This window comes from Hirundo rustica, chromosome 6, assembly GCF_015227805.2.
Source record: "Hirundo rustica isolate bHirRus1 chromosome 6, bHirRus1.pri.v3, whole genome shotgun sequence".
In the NCBI taxonomy this organism is placed as follows: Eukaryota; Metazoa; Chordata; class Aves; order Passeriformes; family Hirundinidae; genus Hirundo; species Hirundo rustica.
This window is the reverse complement of record NC_053455.1, coordinates 3950223-3964661: the sequence shown is the minus strand read 5'-3', so window position 1 is coordinate 3964661 and position 14439 is coordinate 3950223. Positions and strand designations below refer to the sequence as shown.

The window sequence follows — 14439 nt, the reverse complement described above, 5'->3', positions numbered from 1 at the left end:
GTCCCTCAAATGCAGAGTTTGGGGGACAAATTAGCAGGATTTTGTGCTCTAAAACCCCCAGGTCGATGTCTTCCAGGTGGAGGTTGCCAATGACATCCTCACTTCTCATGTACAAGATGCCTTCACAACTTTGCAAAAGTTTTCATCTGTTTAAAACATGCAGTGTGGGGGACATGGGGAGGGAGGTCAGTAAGTACCTTCAAATTCAGGCAGCACTTACCAAAATCAACATTAAAAACCAATTCACATGAGAACATCCAAGTGCCTCCATGATGAAATACTTCCCATCTATAAATCCCACTAAACCCAGGGACGACTCCAGGTCAGCCAGAATTGTCTCCTGGCGTATGGAAACCTCAGCACTGCTCTGCTTTGACCCTGGAGTGGTTCCAAACTGTCCAGAACAGTGGTGCCTCCTCACAGACCTTCTCCCACTGCATTTGGAAAGCCTGTCCCGTGAGTAGGTTTGGGTAATGCACACCTATAGGATACATGAATCCCAACTGCATTTCAGGGTGGATCTCCCTGAGCCACACCTGCCTCCATCATTCTCTTTCAAAGACCAAACACAAGTTGCCAACATCCTCACGAGGGATAAGCCCAACAATTTAGCAGTTCCCTCTTTTTTAAATATATTTTTCTAATTTTTTTTTTAAACACCAGATCAAATCCCAATGGGATTTTGGGGGTTTTGTTTTAATGGCGAGGCAAAAATTTGCTGATTCTCCCCCGTGGCGAAGTTACTTTCAAGTCAGTGAAAGTTCTTGGCCCGCAATGAAAAGTCTTTGCCAATTAGCGCTCAACAACTTCAATTCATCCCTCCTGGTTCAAGATGAGTAGGAACCTAATAAGGCTGTGATAAAAGGGCAAAAGGCACCCAGTACCCAAAGGGGATTAACGGGCTCTTCCATTTATTTGTCTTCCTAACAGCTGAACTGTTACAAGTATTGACGGTCTTCAAACGCCGGGCGACGGGGTCTCCAATGGCCAACTCCAGCTCCAGGCCCTGAGGGGCGAGGGCTTCCCCCTGGGCGATGCCAAAACCAACAAAGCCCCGGGGATCAGGTAATGAAACTTCAGCTTTTCCCCCCCTCCTCCTTCTTCTTTGAGATTTATTTACTGGCAGCTGACAAGGGGCAAATTCAGCTGGAATTGTGTAGTCAAGGCCCTGTCAAGCCTTCAGAGGCACCCTTATGTCGAATCACCTTCCTGACTGGCATGTCGCTGAAAAGCCCTCGGCGCTGGTCCTTAACAGCTCCCGACAGCACAAAGGACACTCCAGACAGATGCCTACATGGCATCCTGCAGCATTTTAAAAGAGAATTAGTGGTTTTAATTATGGTCGTCGTATGAAAGGAAACCATGCAAGCTCGGCAGGAGACCTTTGATCAAACCCTTTTGCTAGCACAATGCCGCGGAACTGTGACTATTCCTAGCAAGGGGCCTTTTCTCGCTGAATGACTCACCAGTGATCTTTGAATGCAGACAAGTTCCTCACCCTCCCTCTTCATTAGCGAGCATTTCTATACAGCCCCTATATAGTGCGCCGAGTCTCGGAGCTATACAATGGGGGGGAAAAAAGAATCCCTACAGATTCTGGCCTCTACTTAGGAAGTGCTGAAGGACTCTGAGTGACTTTATTCATTAAAACAGGTTGCTATTAATTAACTGTCATAATAAAATAAAGAACTATTATTTGCATTTCTTAGTGCGCTCCCTTTAGTAATATGTATAAAAGATGCTTGTAACAAAAATGAATTTATAAGGGAGAAAAGACCCTCAGAAGTCTTTTTTTCCTCTCTGCCCCCACCCCTTTTTTTTTTTTTTTTTTTTTTTTTTTTTTGGTCTAGGCAGCAGGAGCCTGACTAATTATTAGGACCCGTTTTGCAAGAGAACAAATAGAGGTAAAACACAAATATGAAAGTAATTAGGAAAATGCAAAATCCTGTTTACTTGGCAACCGATTCATGCAACTGAGACTAACGAAGAGCAAATCAGCTTTGCTTGTTTGATAAACTTCAGGGTGCCACCTAAGAGGAGCTGATAAAAATTAAACTCTGCCAGCATCCCTCCGCACCGCCTTCTAGCCAACAGGCTCAGCAACATCCACGCAGCGGCTCCGTCTGAGAGCACCAGCAAATCTCATTTGAACAGGTTCAGGGGGAGGAATTCTGGAAGTTCCATCAGTGCTGGATATTTCCCCCTCCGTGGCATATCTTCTGCTGAACGCCCAGCACAGACCCCTGTGCCTCAGTTGCGCAGGATTTATAAGGACGTGGAGCACATCAATGGCATGGTTCCGATTTTCTCCCTAAAAAGGCATCACCGTCCCAACTGCTCTTCCCACTTGGGAAGGCTTTTACCGGTGGTGAAGTCCTTTTTTGTAGCCAGCACCACTGTTTATTACAATATAGGATGATACTTTACTCAGCACAGCCCCTCTTTTCTCCCAAGCAGATAGCGGGATCCACAAAAGCTTCCAATTATTTCAAGACTCTGCGGCTAAGGAGGGGCGTCTAATCAAGATAAAGAAAACCCTCAGCTCAGTATATTTGCCTGAATGGATTTGCAATAATGCAGGTAACAAAAGCATTCAAAAATTGGATTCCTAATGCTTTTCTGCCGGGGCTGGAGGACTGGTTTGGAGAAGGGAAGGAGAAAGCCTGCCCTGAGAAAGCTGCACGGAGGAATGTGTGATATTCCCTCGCTCCGTACAAACACTTCTGTGGGGATTGAGAGGAAGGAAGAGATTTAAGTGAGGCACGGCCGACCTGAAATGTAGTCAATTACAACACAAAGAGTTAAAATGACACCCCTGAACGGCTCCTCTTCCCTCTCACCCCTCTGCTTTGTGGCTTTGCAACCTAGAAGCCACAGTTTTCCATCTTTTTATTGCTCATTTCTCATCTGCTGTTCGTACAGGAATGGCTCGCAGGAATTAACGGGGAATTGCTATGGAAATCATATACTACAAAAATAAATCAAGAGTGAGAGGATGAAAAGTAAAGGATGTTTTGCAGGTGGAGTTAGAGATTCCTAGAGAGCAGCTTGATTTTTATATGGGAAGCATTCAGTGAAAGTTGGAAAAATCAGCACTTGGAGAGGAGAGGAGCGGTCCACTTTTAAAAGGATCTGTTAGGAATAGTGGCCACATGTCCCTACACACACCTCAAACTCCAGACCAGCAGAGCATCCACCTGCAACACCCCTCTCTCCTGCCCTCATCCCAGTCTGCTCCAGAGATGCTGTTTGATAATGTCATCTTTACAGAAGTACTTCTTTCCTCTCTGAGAATTTTACCAGTCCGAAAGAAATTTTGGCCTGGCAGCAGTTTGTCTCCTGCTGTTGTGTTCCTCTGAGGAATGTTTTTTCCCCTCAGAGTCCCCCTGAAGCCTCTGCTACATAGTTTAACCCTTCTTCCCTATCATACCTATTCCTGACCCTATTGGCTCAGGGCCAGTATCTTTCCTTGGCCCAAAAACTAGATAAACCCCTGTCTCTTCCTGTTCGCTCTCTCTCTTCTCAGGCTCCTGGAACATCACATCGAGAATAAAGCTTGGACTGGAGCTGGGGTGAGAGCCACTCTTTTGAAATCTTTATTCTGCCTCTATGAAATCTATTTCCCTAAAACCCCTGAATAACTGAGCTAGTGAGAGCCAGAGGGGGGGCTAGAGGGAAGTATATTTTCATCATGCAAAACACTGGCTGAGATATCCCAAAACCACAGAATAATGTATCAAATTTTAGATGAACAGAGCTTTACAGCAACACCACCAGAGCTCAGGGTCTGCTTTAAGCATTTGAAGTACTGTTAACTGACAAAATATTGAGAGGCACGACATTTTATGTCTTTTTTTACTGAAAAGAACAAGTTGAGTTCTTGTTAACCCCAGAAGTTGTTTGGCTGTTTGGGCAGATTGAAAAGCAGGATGGATTCACACCCAATTCTTTTGGTTAAAGCCCTGGTATCTCCAAAACTGCAGTTCTGGTGTCCCTAGGAGCTATCAGGATGTGGCAGAGTGGATGATTCTGGGCTTGCACAGAAAGAGGCCACAGCACAGATGCCATGATCCATGGAGAGAGCAGCATCCCAAGGCAGCAGCATCCCAGAAGAGCAGCATCCCAGGGGAGCAGCATCCCAGGGGAGCAGCATCCCAGGGGAGTTACTCCTATGTCCCATGTGGGGTCTCAGGATCACGGTCCCTCCGCCCCAGTGCAGGAGATGTCAAGCTGCTGACACCTTTTCTGCAAGGGAAAATGCACGAGGTGCCTGCTCACTGTTGGAACTGTAAGCAACAAAGTCCATCCCATCCTAAAGTCCCAAGGGAATGAAAGCAAGAGAGGCAGAAAAAATGGGTTGGTCTCCATCCACTCCATTCTAGCAGGACATCCTCTCCTTCCAGTACCTAAAGGGGTTACAGAGAGCTGGAAAGGGACTGTTTACATGGGCATGAAGTGACAGGACAAAGGGGGATGGCTTCAAAGTGAAGGAGGGCAGGGTTAGATGGGATACTGGGGAGAAATTCCTCTCTGTGAGGGTGGTGAGGCCCTGGCACAGGGTGCCCAGAGAAGCTGTGGCTGCCCCTGGATCCCTGGAAGTGTCCAAGGCCAGGCTGGATGGGGCTTGGGGCAGCCTGGAACAGTGGAAGGTGTCTCTGCCATGGCAGGGGGTTGGAATGAGATGATTTTTAAGGTCATTTACAACCCAAATCACTCTGGGATTTGATCATGATTCTGCAGTGCCCTTGGGCACAGGCACAGCCAGGGCTCAGAGCACATCCAAAACAGTGAAAGAGCAGGCTCCTGGGAGGGCACCATCCCATAGCTTGTGCTGCTGGAAATCCACCACAAAAACACACAGACACAGCCCAGCTAATGAAAAATGGCTTTAGGAAACCTCTTGGCTCAGCAACAGAGGGAACAATAAAATGCTACATACATTTTGCATCTAGAATGGACGATGCATTAATAAAAAAATATATATTCACAGTACAAGCTCACAGCTTTCTTGTAAAAGCAAACTCTTTTCTGAAACCCGACATTTTATTTAGTGGTGAGCTTCTCCCCTACCCCCAACAAAGTTCATTTAGCAACAGAAATCGAACATCACTATGTTCCTGCAGAGGGGATCACACTTGATCTCCTCTCTGCTGCCATTTCTGCATTTTTACAACCACTCCCACGCTGCCAAGGACCAACTCAGATTTTCAAGTCCCGACTTCACCATTCCGGCAGGACCTGGCGCTACCCGGCTTCGCGCCTCAGCTCCGCTCTCCTTCTCCTCAGCCCCTGCAGCTCTTCCTTGAGGTGCTGCACAGCCTGCAGGATGTCCTGGCGCTGGGGATCGTCCTGTGCCTTCTGGGTGTAGAGCAGGAAATGTTTCACGGTTTCCTGGAGCAGCGTTTCAGGATCCACGTGGCCGCGGCGGAGGCGCAGCATCCTCTCGCAGGCGATGGCGTAGTTTTTGTGCCAGTTCACCGGGTGACGGGGATGGGAGTTGACAATTTCTTTGTACGACTGTTGAAGGAACAAAAAAGAAGGAAAGAAAAAAAAAAAAAAAAGAAGAAGGTGGGAGCAGCAAATTAATTGAACAAAGTGGGAGCAACAGCTTTTAACAGCGCTTCAAAACTGCCTGGAAAGAAGCAGATGCTATTTAGATGTCCAAGTCCAGAGCTGGAGTATTTCTGTAATTTGCCCTGTGTTTGCCATTCAGCAGCATGAACCAGAAATCCAAGGGGGGCTGAAACGTTTCCCTTCCAACAGCAGCTGTTTGTTTAGAAACATTACAGATGATGGTGATAACCCCAAGGCACATTATGTGCTTCCCCCAGAGAGGTGTTACGCCAAGCTGGGGGAAAAAAGAGATTTAACTGCCGTGCCTGCAAGACATTTACTCAATATTTCAGGAGATCAGGACGTCTTCCACAGGACTTAAGCAGTCTGTTGACTTGAGTGGGAATATTCATAAGCTCAACAGCAGGCACGTGCCTGGGAACTTTGCAGAACAGCACAGATCACAGCAAAACGGGCAAGAATTAAGGAAACTATTTGTTGATTCTCTGCTGGAGTATGAAATGCTGCTCCTCTCTGCCGACACACCGATCACTCCGTGCGTCTGTTGGCATCTCAGGCTGTCCAGTATTTCCAGAGATACCTACACCAGCTTATGGGTGTTATTCTTTGGTGTGAAATGCAGCAGAATTAATTTGCAGCGAGAAGACTGTCGGATTTTACACTTGCTGGCTCAGACGCACGACTGTGTAATGACAGAGGGGACAAGTGCATAGAGGGGACTTCAGGACAAGCAATCTCTTGGCATGGGTTTGGAGCCCAGCACAGACAACATAATTATAGCAAAAGCAGGGTGTTGACTGGTTTGCTTTTGGCATCCTCCATGACTGGGGGGGCAAGCAGGAAAGGATAAAATCCCTGAACAAATCTCTTTGAATCGGCTGTGCTCCCAGTCTGGATAAAAAAAGGGAATGCAGATTACAGGGCCTGTACAGAAACACCATATTTCCACGGACTCCAGCAATTTAAAAGAAAAGGGGGAAATAAAATTATGATGGAGGCTGCAGGGAGCATTCCTAACCCAAATCCAGGACTTACAGTGTATGCAAATGTGTAGAGTTGTGATTTTGTTTCTGCAGTCACACTGGCTGTTTCTGCAAGGTCAAAGATGAAGAAAGCTGTTTTCATCCTAGGAAAACAAGAAGAACTTCCCTGTGGTCACTGCCTCATGCAACCAGCTCACATCACGGGGTTATACCCAGCTTCAGCACATCCACGTGTGGGACAGCACACAGCATCAGTGATTACAAATTTCTCTCCATAATCCATTTCCTCACCCTACATCCCAACTACCTTTGAGAAACTTTGAGCAGAACATTTTGGTGAACATAGCAGCCGCTTTCCTGAAGGCTTTGCTGGCAGCCTTGCACGCTTCATCTCACCCTGCCAGCCTTCTCCTTCCGAAGCTTGGCACATGTAGACCCAATAAGGCCATGGCCCATCAAGCTGCCTGCTTTGGTGTGCGTTTCCACACCACTGAGCTGGCAGTGCCCACTGGCTGTTGGAAGAGAGCAAAGGAAAATTACCTGGCTTGCCACATCTCCTCGTTGGCAACAGCTTCCCAGGAAGAGGGGCTGAAGCTAAACAGGAATGGAAATAAAATTCAGCCATCAGATCCACGTCGCTGGGTTTCACCCACCACAACCCTTCCAAGCCAGGCAGCTACAGACCTCCCAGGCAGCAGAAAACCTGTCATGAAGTCTGTGGCTCTGACAGCAGGGAATTCAGCTGATTCGCCAAAGAAAACTTTGTTCCTCTCTCTCCATAGGAGGAGCCTGTGGTATATCAGGTGTTTCACAGCATCCCAGATCTCAAAGCCAGAGACGTTTTTTATCACCACAGGTCAGCCTATGACATTTAAACCTCTGGATGTCTCAATAACTTTAGATCCTGATCAAGTTTTAAGGTCAGAATTGGACCTCACACTTGACTAGAGATGTCCTTGCTATTTTCCACACTATTAAAAATCACAGATCATGGAATGGTTTGGGTTGGAAGGGACCTTAAAGCCCATCCCATTCCAACCCCTGCCATGAGCAGGGACACCTTCCACTATCCCAGGGTGCTCCAAACCCCATCCAACCTTGCCTGGAACACTGCCAGGGATGGGGCAGCCACAGCTCTGTGGGCACCTGTGCCAGCATCTCACCACCCTCACAGGGAAGAATTTCTCCCTGCTATCTCTCCAGAAAACAAAACATTGAGATTATGGCTCTTGTTTAATTCCTCTAACACTGCAGTGGGTGTGGCAATGCTGCTGGCACAAAATGATGAGCAGGAGGGAGCAGAGGCTCCTCTGCCTCGTACCTGCCATAGTCTTCAGTCCAGTTATAGAGATTCCTTGTGAGACGAATCCACTCTCCTGGGTCAAACACAGCTCCAGAAGGAACCAACTTTTCACAGGTACCCCAGGGCCAGAGCGAGTGGCTCCTTCTCCAGGTCGAGTCCCCTTCATGAAGACCTATGCAGACAAACACTTCCTTACTGCCAAAAAAAAACAACAGAGAGAGCGATGGTGAAGCCACCTCAGAGACCGTGAGCTGCCCCACGTGTCCCTGAGCAAACCAAACCACAGCTGGCCGTGCAGCAAACACACCCACCCGGCACACCTCCCATCAGCACGGGCACGTTTTGGGGCAGGGTGGAAAACAGATGAATTCCCCATCTGGCATTGCCATCTTGAGCAGCTGGCACATCCTGTCCCCTCTCCTGGACCTCCCAAACTGGCCAGAAGCTGTAGGAGAAGCCCATTTCTCCCCACTGGCACGGGGCTGTGCTCCTGTGCCTCCCCACCCTCGCAGGGCTCACCCCAGCTAGTCTAAATGCAGATGCCATTCTTATTCGTGTGAGTATCTAATCCTTCCTCCACTCTTACTAAGCTATTTTTATATGATGATTATTCCTGGAATACATTCATTCTATGCTAATCAGTTGGCCACAATGTTCACAAAGGAGAAGCAGCAGCAATTTGCTCTCCAACCATCGTCGTTCTGAGCACACAGGAACATTCCTATTCTCTGTGATGAATTGTATCAACAACAACAACAACAAATCATCAGTAAACACTCTGCAGATCACCTTTTATTCCCTCCTTCCTAAAAGCCAAACCAACCTCAAAACAACAGGCAATATTATATCCGGATGGAGTTACTTCTGCAGAGATATTTTGCTTTAATTGCAAAAATAATCTCGCCACTGGGGAGGAAGTCAGTGGAGAAAATTGGTCTTTTGGATGCAGTACCAAGCTGTTCCATAAACAATTTCAAGAGGGGAAAAAAAAAGAAGGTCAGAGATTTTAGGAAAGCTGTTACATATGAAAGAAACGCTTACTGTTTATTTACTTTGAGGAAACGATGGAGATTAAAGGCGAGCGTCCCGTCGGGTAATACTCCTTCCACGGGATTCCACCGGTTCCCGGGAAAATGAACGCCAGGTAAATGCTTTGCCAGCTTGGGTAAATACCATTCGTAAGTCATCATCTAGAATAAAAGATATCGTCACAATTAAAACGGGAATCAGAAGGTTTACATCCAGAAGGAAATGGTTTCTGCAGGAGTAATGACCATGCACTCAGGGAAAGTCACCCGCCATGTCAGTGACACGAGACCACAGCATCAGGCTGGGACACCATGGTCAGATTGGGACACCATGGGCAGACTGGGACACCATGGGCAGATTGGGACACTGTGGTCAGATTGGGACACCATGGGCAGACTGGGACACCATGGGCAGACTGGGTCACCATGGGCAGATTGGGACACCATGGTCAGACTGGGTCACCATGGGCAGACTGGGTCACCATGGGCAGATTGGGACACCATGGGCAGACTGGGACACCATGGGCAGACTGGGACACCATGGGCAGACTGGGACACCATGGTCAGATTGGGACACCATGGTCAGACTGGGACACCATGGGCAGACTGGGACACCATGGGCAGACTGGGACACCATGGGCACACCACAGCACCACACTGGGTCACCATGGTCAGACTGGTTCACCATGGGCAGACTGGGACACCATGGGCAGACAGGGACACCATGGGCAGATTGGGACACCATGGGCAGACTGGGACACCATGGGCAGACTGGGACACCATGATCAGACTGGGACACCATGGGCAGACTGGGACACCATGGGCAGACTGGGACACCATGGGCAGATTGGGTCACCATGGGCAGACTGGGACACCATGGGCAGATTGGGTCACCATGGTCACACCACAGCACCAGGCTGGGTCACCACAGCACCACACTGGGTCACCATGGTCAGACTGGGACACCACGGTCACACCACAGCACCAGACTTGGTCACCGGTGCCTTATGATCAGAGGAACCTGGTCCTCACTCCAACACAAAATAGCCACTGCTGGTAAGACACAGAACAAGGGATTTGGTTTGGTTAAACACCAGGAATTGGGTTTGGGGTTTGCCAACAAGTCACAGGCCCTTGTTGCAAAGGCAGATGTGAAGATGATGTGGCACTGGAAGTGTGGGTGACCCATCCTGTAACTTTTTTTTTTTTCCCATTTCTCAGTGAAAAAGGAACATGCACACCCCACTCAATCCCAGGGTTACCCACCAAAAAAAAAAAAAAAAAAAAAAAAAATCTATTATATTTATTTCCACATCATGAGTTTTATTGAACATTATTGTATTTTTGTCTCTCAAAGAACAACTGAACTTTTGCAGCCCATATTTAAACCTGCCTTTCTGAACGTACCTCCTGGTCCACTAGGGTGATATCTGGTCTCATCCCTTCACAATAATGGAGGTAACGAAGAGCATTCCCAGGCAAGTCTCCTCTTAGCAGGATCACTGCCCCCGTTGGCATGGAGGACAGCACGTTCCTTGCAAACTTATCAACAACGTAGTTGTTGCTCTGGTCACAGGTGCTGAAGAGAACAGATGGAAAACAGAATCTCAGAACCAGGTATCTGCATGGCTTTGCAGAATTTCAGAACAATTTAATTCAATGGGCACCCAGAAGGGAAATCCACCCTGGTCAGGCTGAAAACATCACAGAGGCACAGAATGGTTTAGGTTGGAAGGAATTTTAAGGAATATCTCATCCCATGGGCAGGGACACCTTCCACTATCCCAGGTTGCTCCAACCAGGCCTTGAACTTCCAGGGATGGAGAGTGCCAACAACTTCATCACTACAACAACTTAAGAACTCCACTTCCAGAGAAACTGAGACACAGAAACAAAGCATTTAAAACACAGTCCCTCAGAATGCATCACAACAGACACAACCCACTACAGTTTTGCCAAAATACATACTGCACACCTTCACCTTAATTCTGATTTCTTCTTGGGCTAAATTTAAAAGCTTCTTAGTTAGTTCCAAGACAATGATGGTTCTCATTTGAAATCCTCCTCATCCTTTCATGTTTTAATCAAGATTGGAAAAGCCAAGTTTTTGTAGTATCAGGCAGAAGTAGATTTACATGATCTGAGATTGGATCCTTTTCATTAAAATTATGTGCACAGACTCCAGCTATGGACTCAGATGACACTCCAGGACACCTGGCTCACCTATGGACAAGCCTTTGGAAAAGCTGTGCCAAAAAAAGGATCCCTGAGGACGCAGCCTACACTTCCTTGGTCAGCCTGTACCTGAGCAACCCTACCAGGACACAGATTCCTATCCAAGTGACTGCACATGGTTATGTGGAAGCTCCAAACCGCAGATTTAACTTCTACAAAATGGGAAAAATAAACACAAAAAACTTCAGGGCACAGGGTAACCTGAAGGAAACCAAGGGAAGTTCAGGCCAAATGAATTCTGCAAATCTCCTTAGGAGACAAAGCACAGATTTCCAAGGTTTTATTTGTAGAAATTTACATATCTACAGAGTTTTTTTTTTTTCCCTCAACCTCTGTGACATCCCCATTCAGCCTGGAGTTGGTGACTCTGAGGGAGATCAAACCACGGAGTCCTGTGGCCATGCAAGCTTAGGTGGGCTGTGAAAAGTGCCTTTCCCACTCCCAGCCAAGGACAGAAACCCCAGGAGCACCCCAGCTCACACTGAGAGGCGGCACCAGGGGAACCTCTCACCTATAATTTGCCCAAAGCTGAGAAGCAACGAGGGCAAGAGCAGGAAGCCACTCCAGGCATGGCAGCAGCCAGGTGCCCTCCAGCACAGTGCTCCTGCCAAGGCTGGCCAGTGTGGCCAGCCCCAGCCCTGCCAGCACGGCCACCACAGCACTGCTCTGCAGCCAGAACCGCTCCACCTAGGAGAGAGAATCCCACAGCTGGAATTGGGAGAGAATCCACAACTGGGATCATCCCATTCCATCCCACATCTCACAGCTTCCAGGTTGCTCCAAAGTCCTGTCCAACCTGGCCTTGGAGCTGCAGTTTGGCACCTTCTGCAGCTTCAGGACAACTGCCTGCTCCTTGTCAGGTGGTTTTAAAGTTCTGAGTGTTTCTCTCAAAAATGAACATGCCAGAGCAACTTTTGGAGTGCAACTCACCACGCCCAGAAACAGAGGCTTCCTAACATCCAAATTCGCTCTCCAAGCGAAGAAAAGGGAATAAAGGCAGAGCATGCCACTGAACAGCCAGATGACAGGTGATTTCTGCTGCTTTTTCCTATTAAAAAAAATAATAATGTATAATTCCTAAAACAGGATGGAAAACAAAGCAAAAATTTTATGAGCTTGAACTCCCTTGCATACCTAAATTCATTTAACGCAAGGAGCTGACGAGTCTTTCTTTACCTTTGCCATTTATGAAACTTCTGTTTTCAAAGCACAAAACCATCAGGATTTCAGGAGTTTTAAGCCTGCCATCTAGCAAGCCATGGGGTTAACAAGGAGCAAGGGATACTTTGCTCTTAATCACAGATGACCACAGCCAATTGCTGCAATTTCTGCAGCAGCAAGCAGAAGGCAAAGCGAGCTGCCCATGCAGGCAGCAAGAAAAACGGGCAAAAAATGCACATGGAAGCAAATATTGTCCAACTCACGGCAGTGCTGCGCTCACACAGGCCACGAGTGCCAGGGCAAGGACGGGAAGGGAGAGCTCTGACTTCATCTGTGCCAGCTGGAAACTGTGGAGAAATTAAAAGCGTGGATGTGTCACCCCCAAATCACCCCTTGCACTCAATTAAAGTGTGAGGAGAAACAGGGAATAAGCACCACAGAACATATTCCCACTCTGCTGGGACCAAGTCTAGCAGAAATGGGGACAGGAGTGGGTTATATATGGCAGGATTTTGAAGGAAAAATGGCTGGGATGGGGAATGCAGTGCTTTTCCTTCAGTGGGGAAAACAAGGACAGGAATGCTGTCCCTCTGCTGGACAAACACAGCCCCAGCTCTGGACAGGATGAGGAAGGGAAGGACAGGAGCCACTTTGGCCCAAAGGACAGCAGCAGCAACAGGTTACTCTCCCCTGAAAGGCTCAGCCAAGGTTTCACTCACAGCAGCATCTCTCCCATACTGGATCCTGTCTCGGACTTGGCCTAAAATAAAAACAAAGGAAACCCATGAGGAACCCACACACTGATTGGGTACCGCCGGGGCAAGGAGCATCTTCTCATTTTCTCTTTGCAAGCTCTGCCCAAACTGCAAGACGTTCTCCCACATTCCTGTTTTATGTGATGCCACTGAAGGATTCACCCCCTGGATAAGCATTATTTCAAGGCGCTGACAGCACATTATCCTGTGATCAGGGCGTGTCACACCATTTGGCCATGATCCCTGCTGTATCATGGAACCATTTGGGTTGGAAAAGCCCTCTGGGATCATCGAGTCCAGCCATTAACCCAGCACTGCCCAGCCCACCACTAACCCACATCCACACATCTTCTAAATCCCTCCAGGGATGGTGATTCCACCACTGCCCTGGGCAGTCTATTCCAATTCCTGACCATTCTTTCTGCGGATTTTTTTTCCCTAATATCCAATCTAAACCTCTCCTGGCACAACTTGAGGCTCTGCCCTGTATCTTCATGGTGCAATTATTTTCTGGGGTATCTCCCCACAGCCTGCTCAATTCCTCTTTGCTTCCCAGACTTGCCCCCATCTCCTCCGCCCTGACAGAGGCAGAGCTGTACAAAATCTTTATGAGATAATGAGAATTTTTATCGCAGAGACCTGCAATCCATGGCACAAGTCTGGGAAAAAAAGACATGCTGTGTGGAGGTGAGGAATTACCTTCACGGCTGCTTGCTGGAAAAAGTGGTGGCTACCAGATAAAAGATAAGGTAAAAAGGTTCAGGCAGTCTGGAAGGAATATTTAATCTCAATAAAAATGGAATAGCTAATTGCATCCAGGATTGGATTAAAAATTAACTGTTAGAGGATGGAGAGCCAGCTCAGAGCTCCTGAAGCCCCACCTTGCTGGCAGCCCTGGACACATCCATCACAGAGATGACAATTCTGATCCAGGTGGAACCCTCTCCAAAATATTTTCTGGGCTTTTTTTTTTGACCCTGCCTGCCCTTAAAACAGAGCTATGGGATGTAAAAGCTGTCTGTCCATCCAGCAGTGCTCTGGCATTATCCCAACTGGCACCGGGACCAAACGTTTGGATTTTGCTGTATTTATTGCTCCTGCTTCAGACAAGTTCATCCTAAATGTGATTTGTGGTGCAGGATTACACGCAGTCCATCCCTAAGCCTCCTGAACATCAGCTTGAATTCATCACATTTGATGGAGAGAGGAGTTAAGGGATTTGCATGCCTTGGTACTGCTCTGCCCAGTGGAGGCTGATTTTCAGGAGGCAGCTGGGAACAGGACAACAAGGGAAGCCTCACAAGTCCTTCAGAGGGCGGACCTGAGCTCTGTAGGAGTTTTTGGACAGATTTAGTGGCAGCAGCAGGAATTATCATGTCTTTTGACACACATCCTACAGC

General features: G+C 47.8%; 1 protein-coding gene across 1 annotated transcript in view; it reads right to left on the bottom strand.

Annotated features, from left to right (window-relative positions):
* Window positions 1–4890: 4890 nt before the first annotated feature.
* TMEM260 (transmembrane protein 260) overlaps window positions 4891–14439 on the bottom strand; it is a 33216-nt gene continuing 23667 nt past the window's right edge. The window contains exons 7-16 of the mRNA XM_040066524.1: window positions 13004–13044; window positions 12548–12631; window positions 12054–12171; window positions 11635–11810; window positions 10296–10467; window positions 8902–9050; window positions 7879–8055; window positions 7098–7151; window positions 6610–6700; window positions 4891–5517 (exon numbers count right to left, since the gene is read on the bottom strand). Coding sequence (XP_039922458.1) covers window positions 5245–5517; window positions 6610–6700; window positions 7098–7151; window positions 7879–8055; window positions 8902–9050; window positions 10296–10467; window positions 11635–11810; window positions 12054–12171; window positions 12548–12631; window positions 13004–13044 — 1335 coding nt within the window. The 3' untranslated portion in view covers window positions 4891–5244. The remainder of the gene's footprint in view (window positions 5518–6609; window positions 6701–7097; window positions 7152–7878; window positions 8056–8901; window positions 9051–10295; window positions 10468–11634; window positions 11811–12053; window positions 12172–12547; window positions 12632–13003; window positions 13045–14439) is intronic.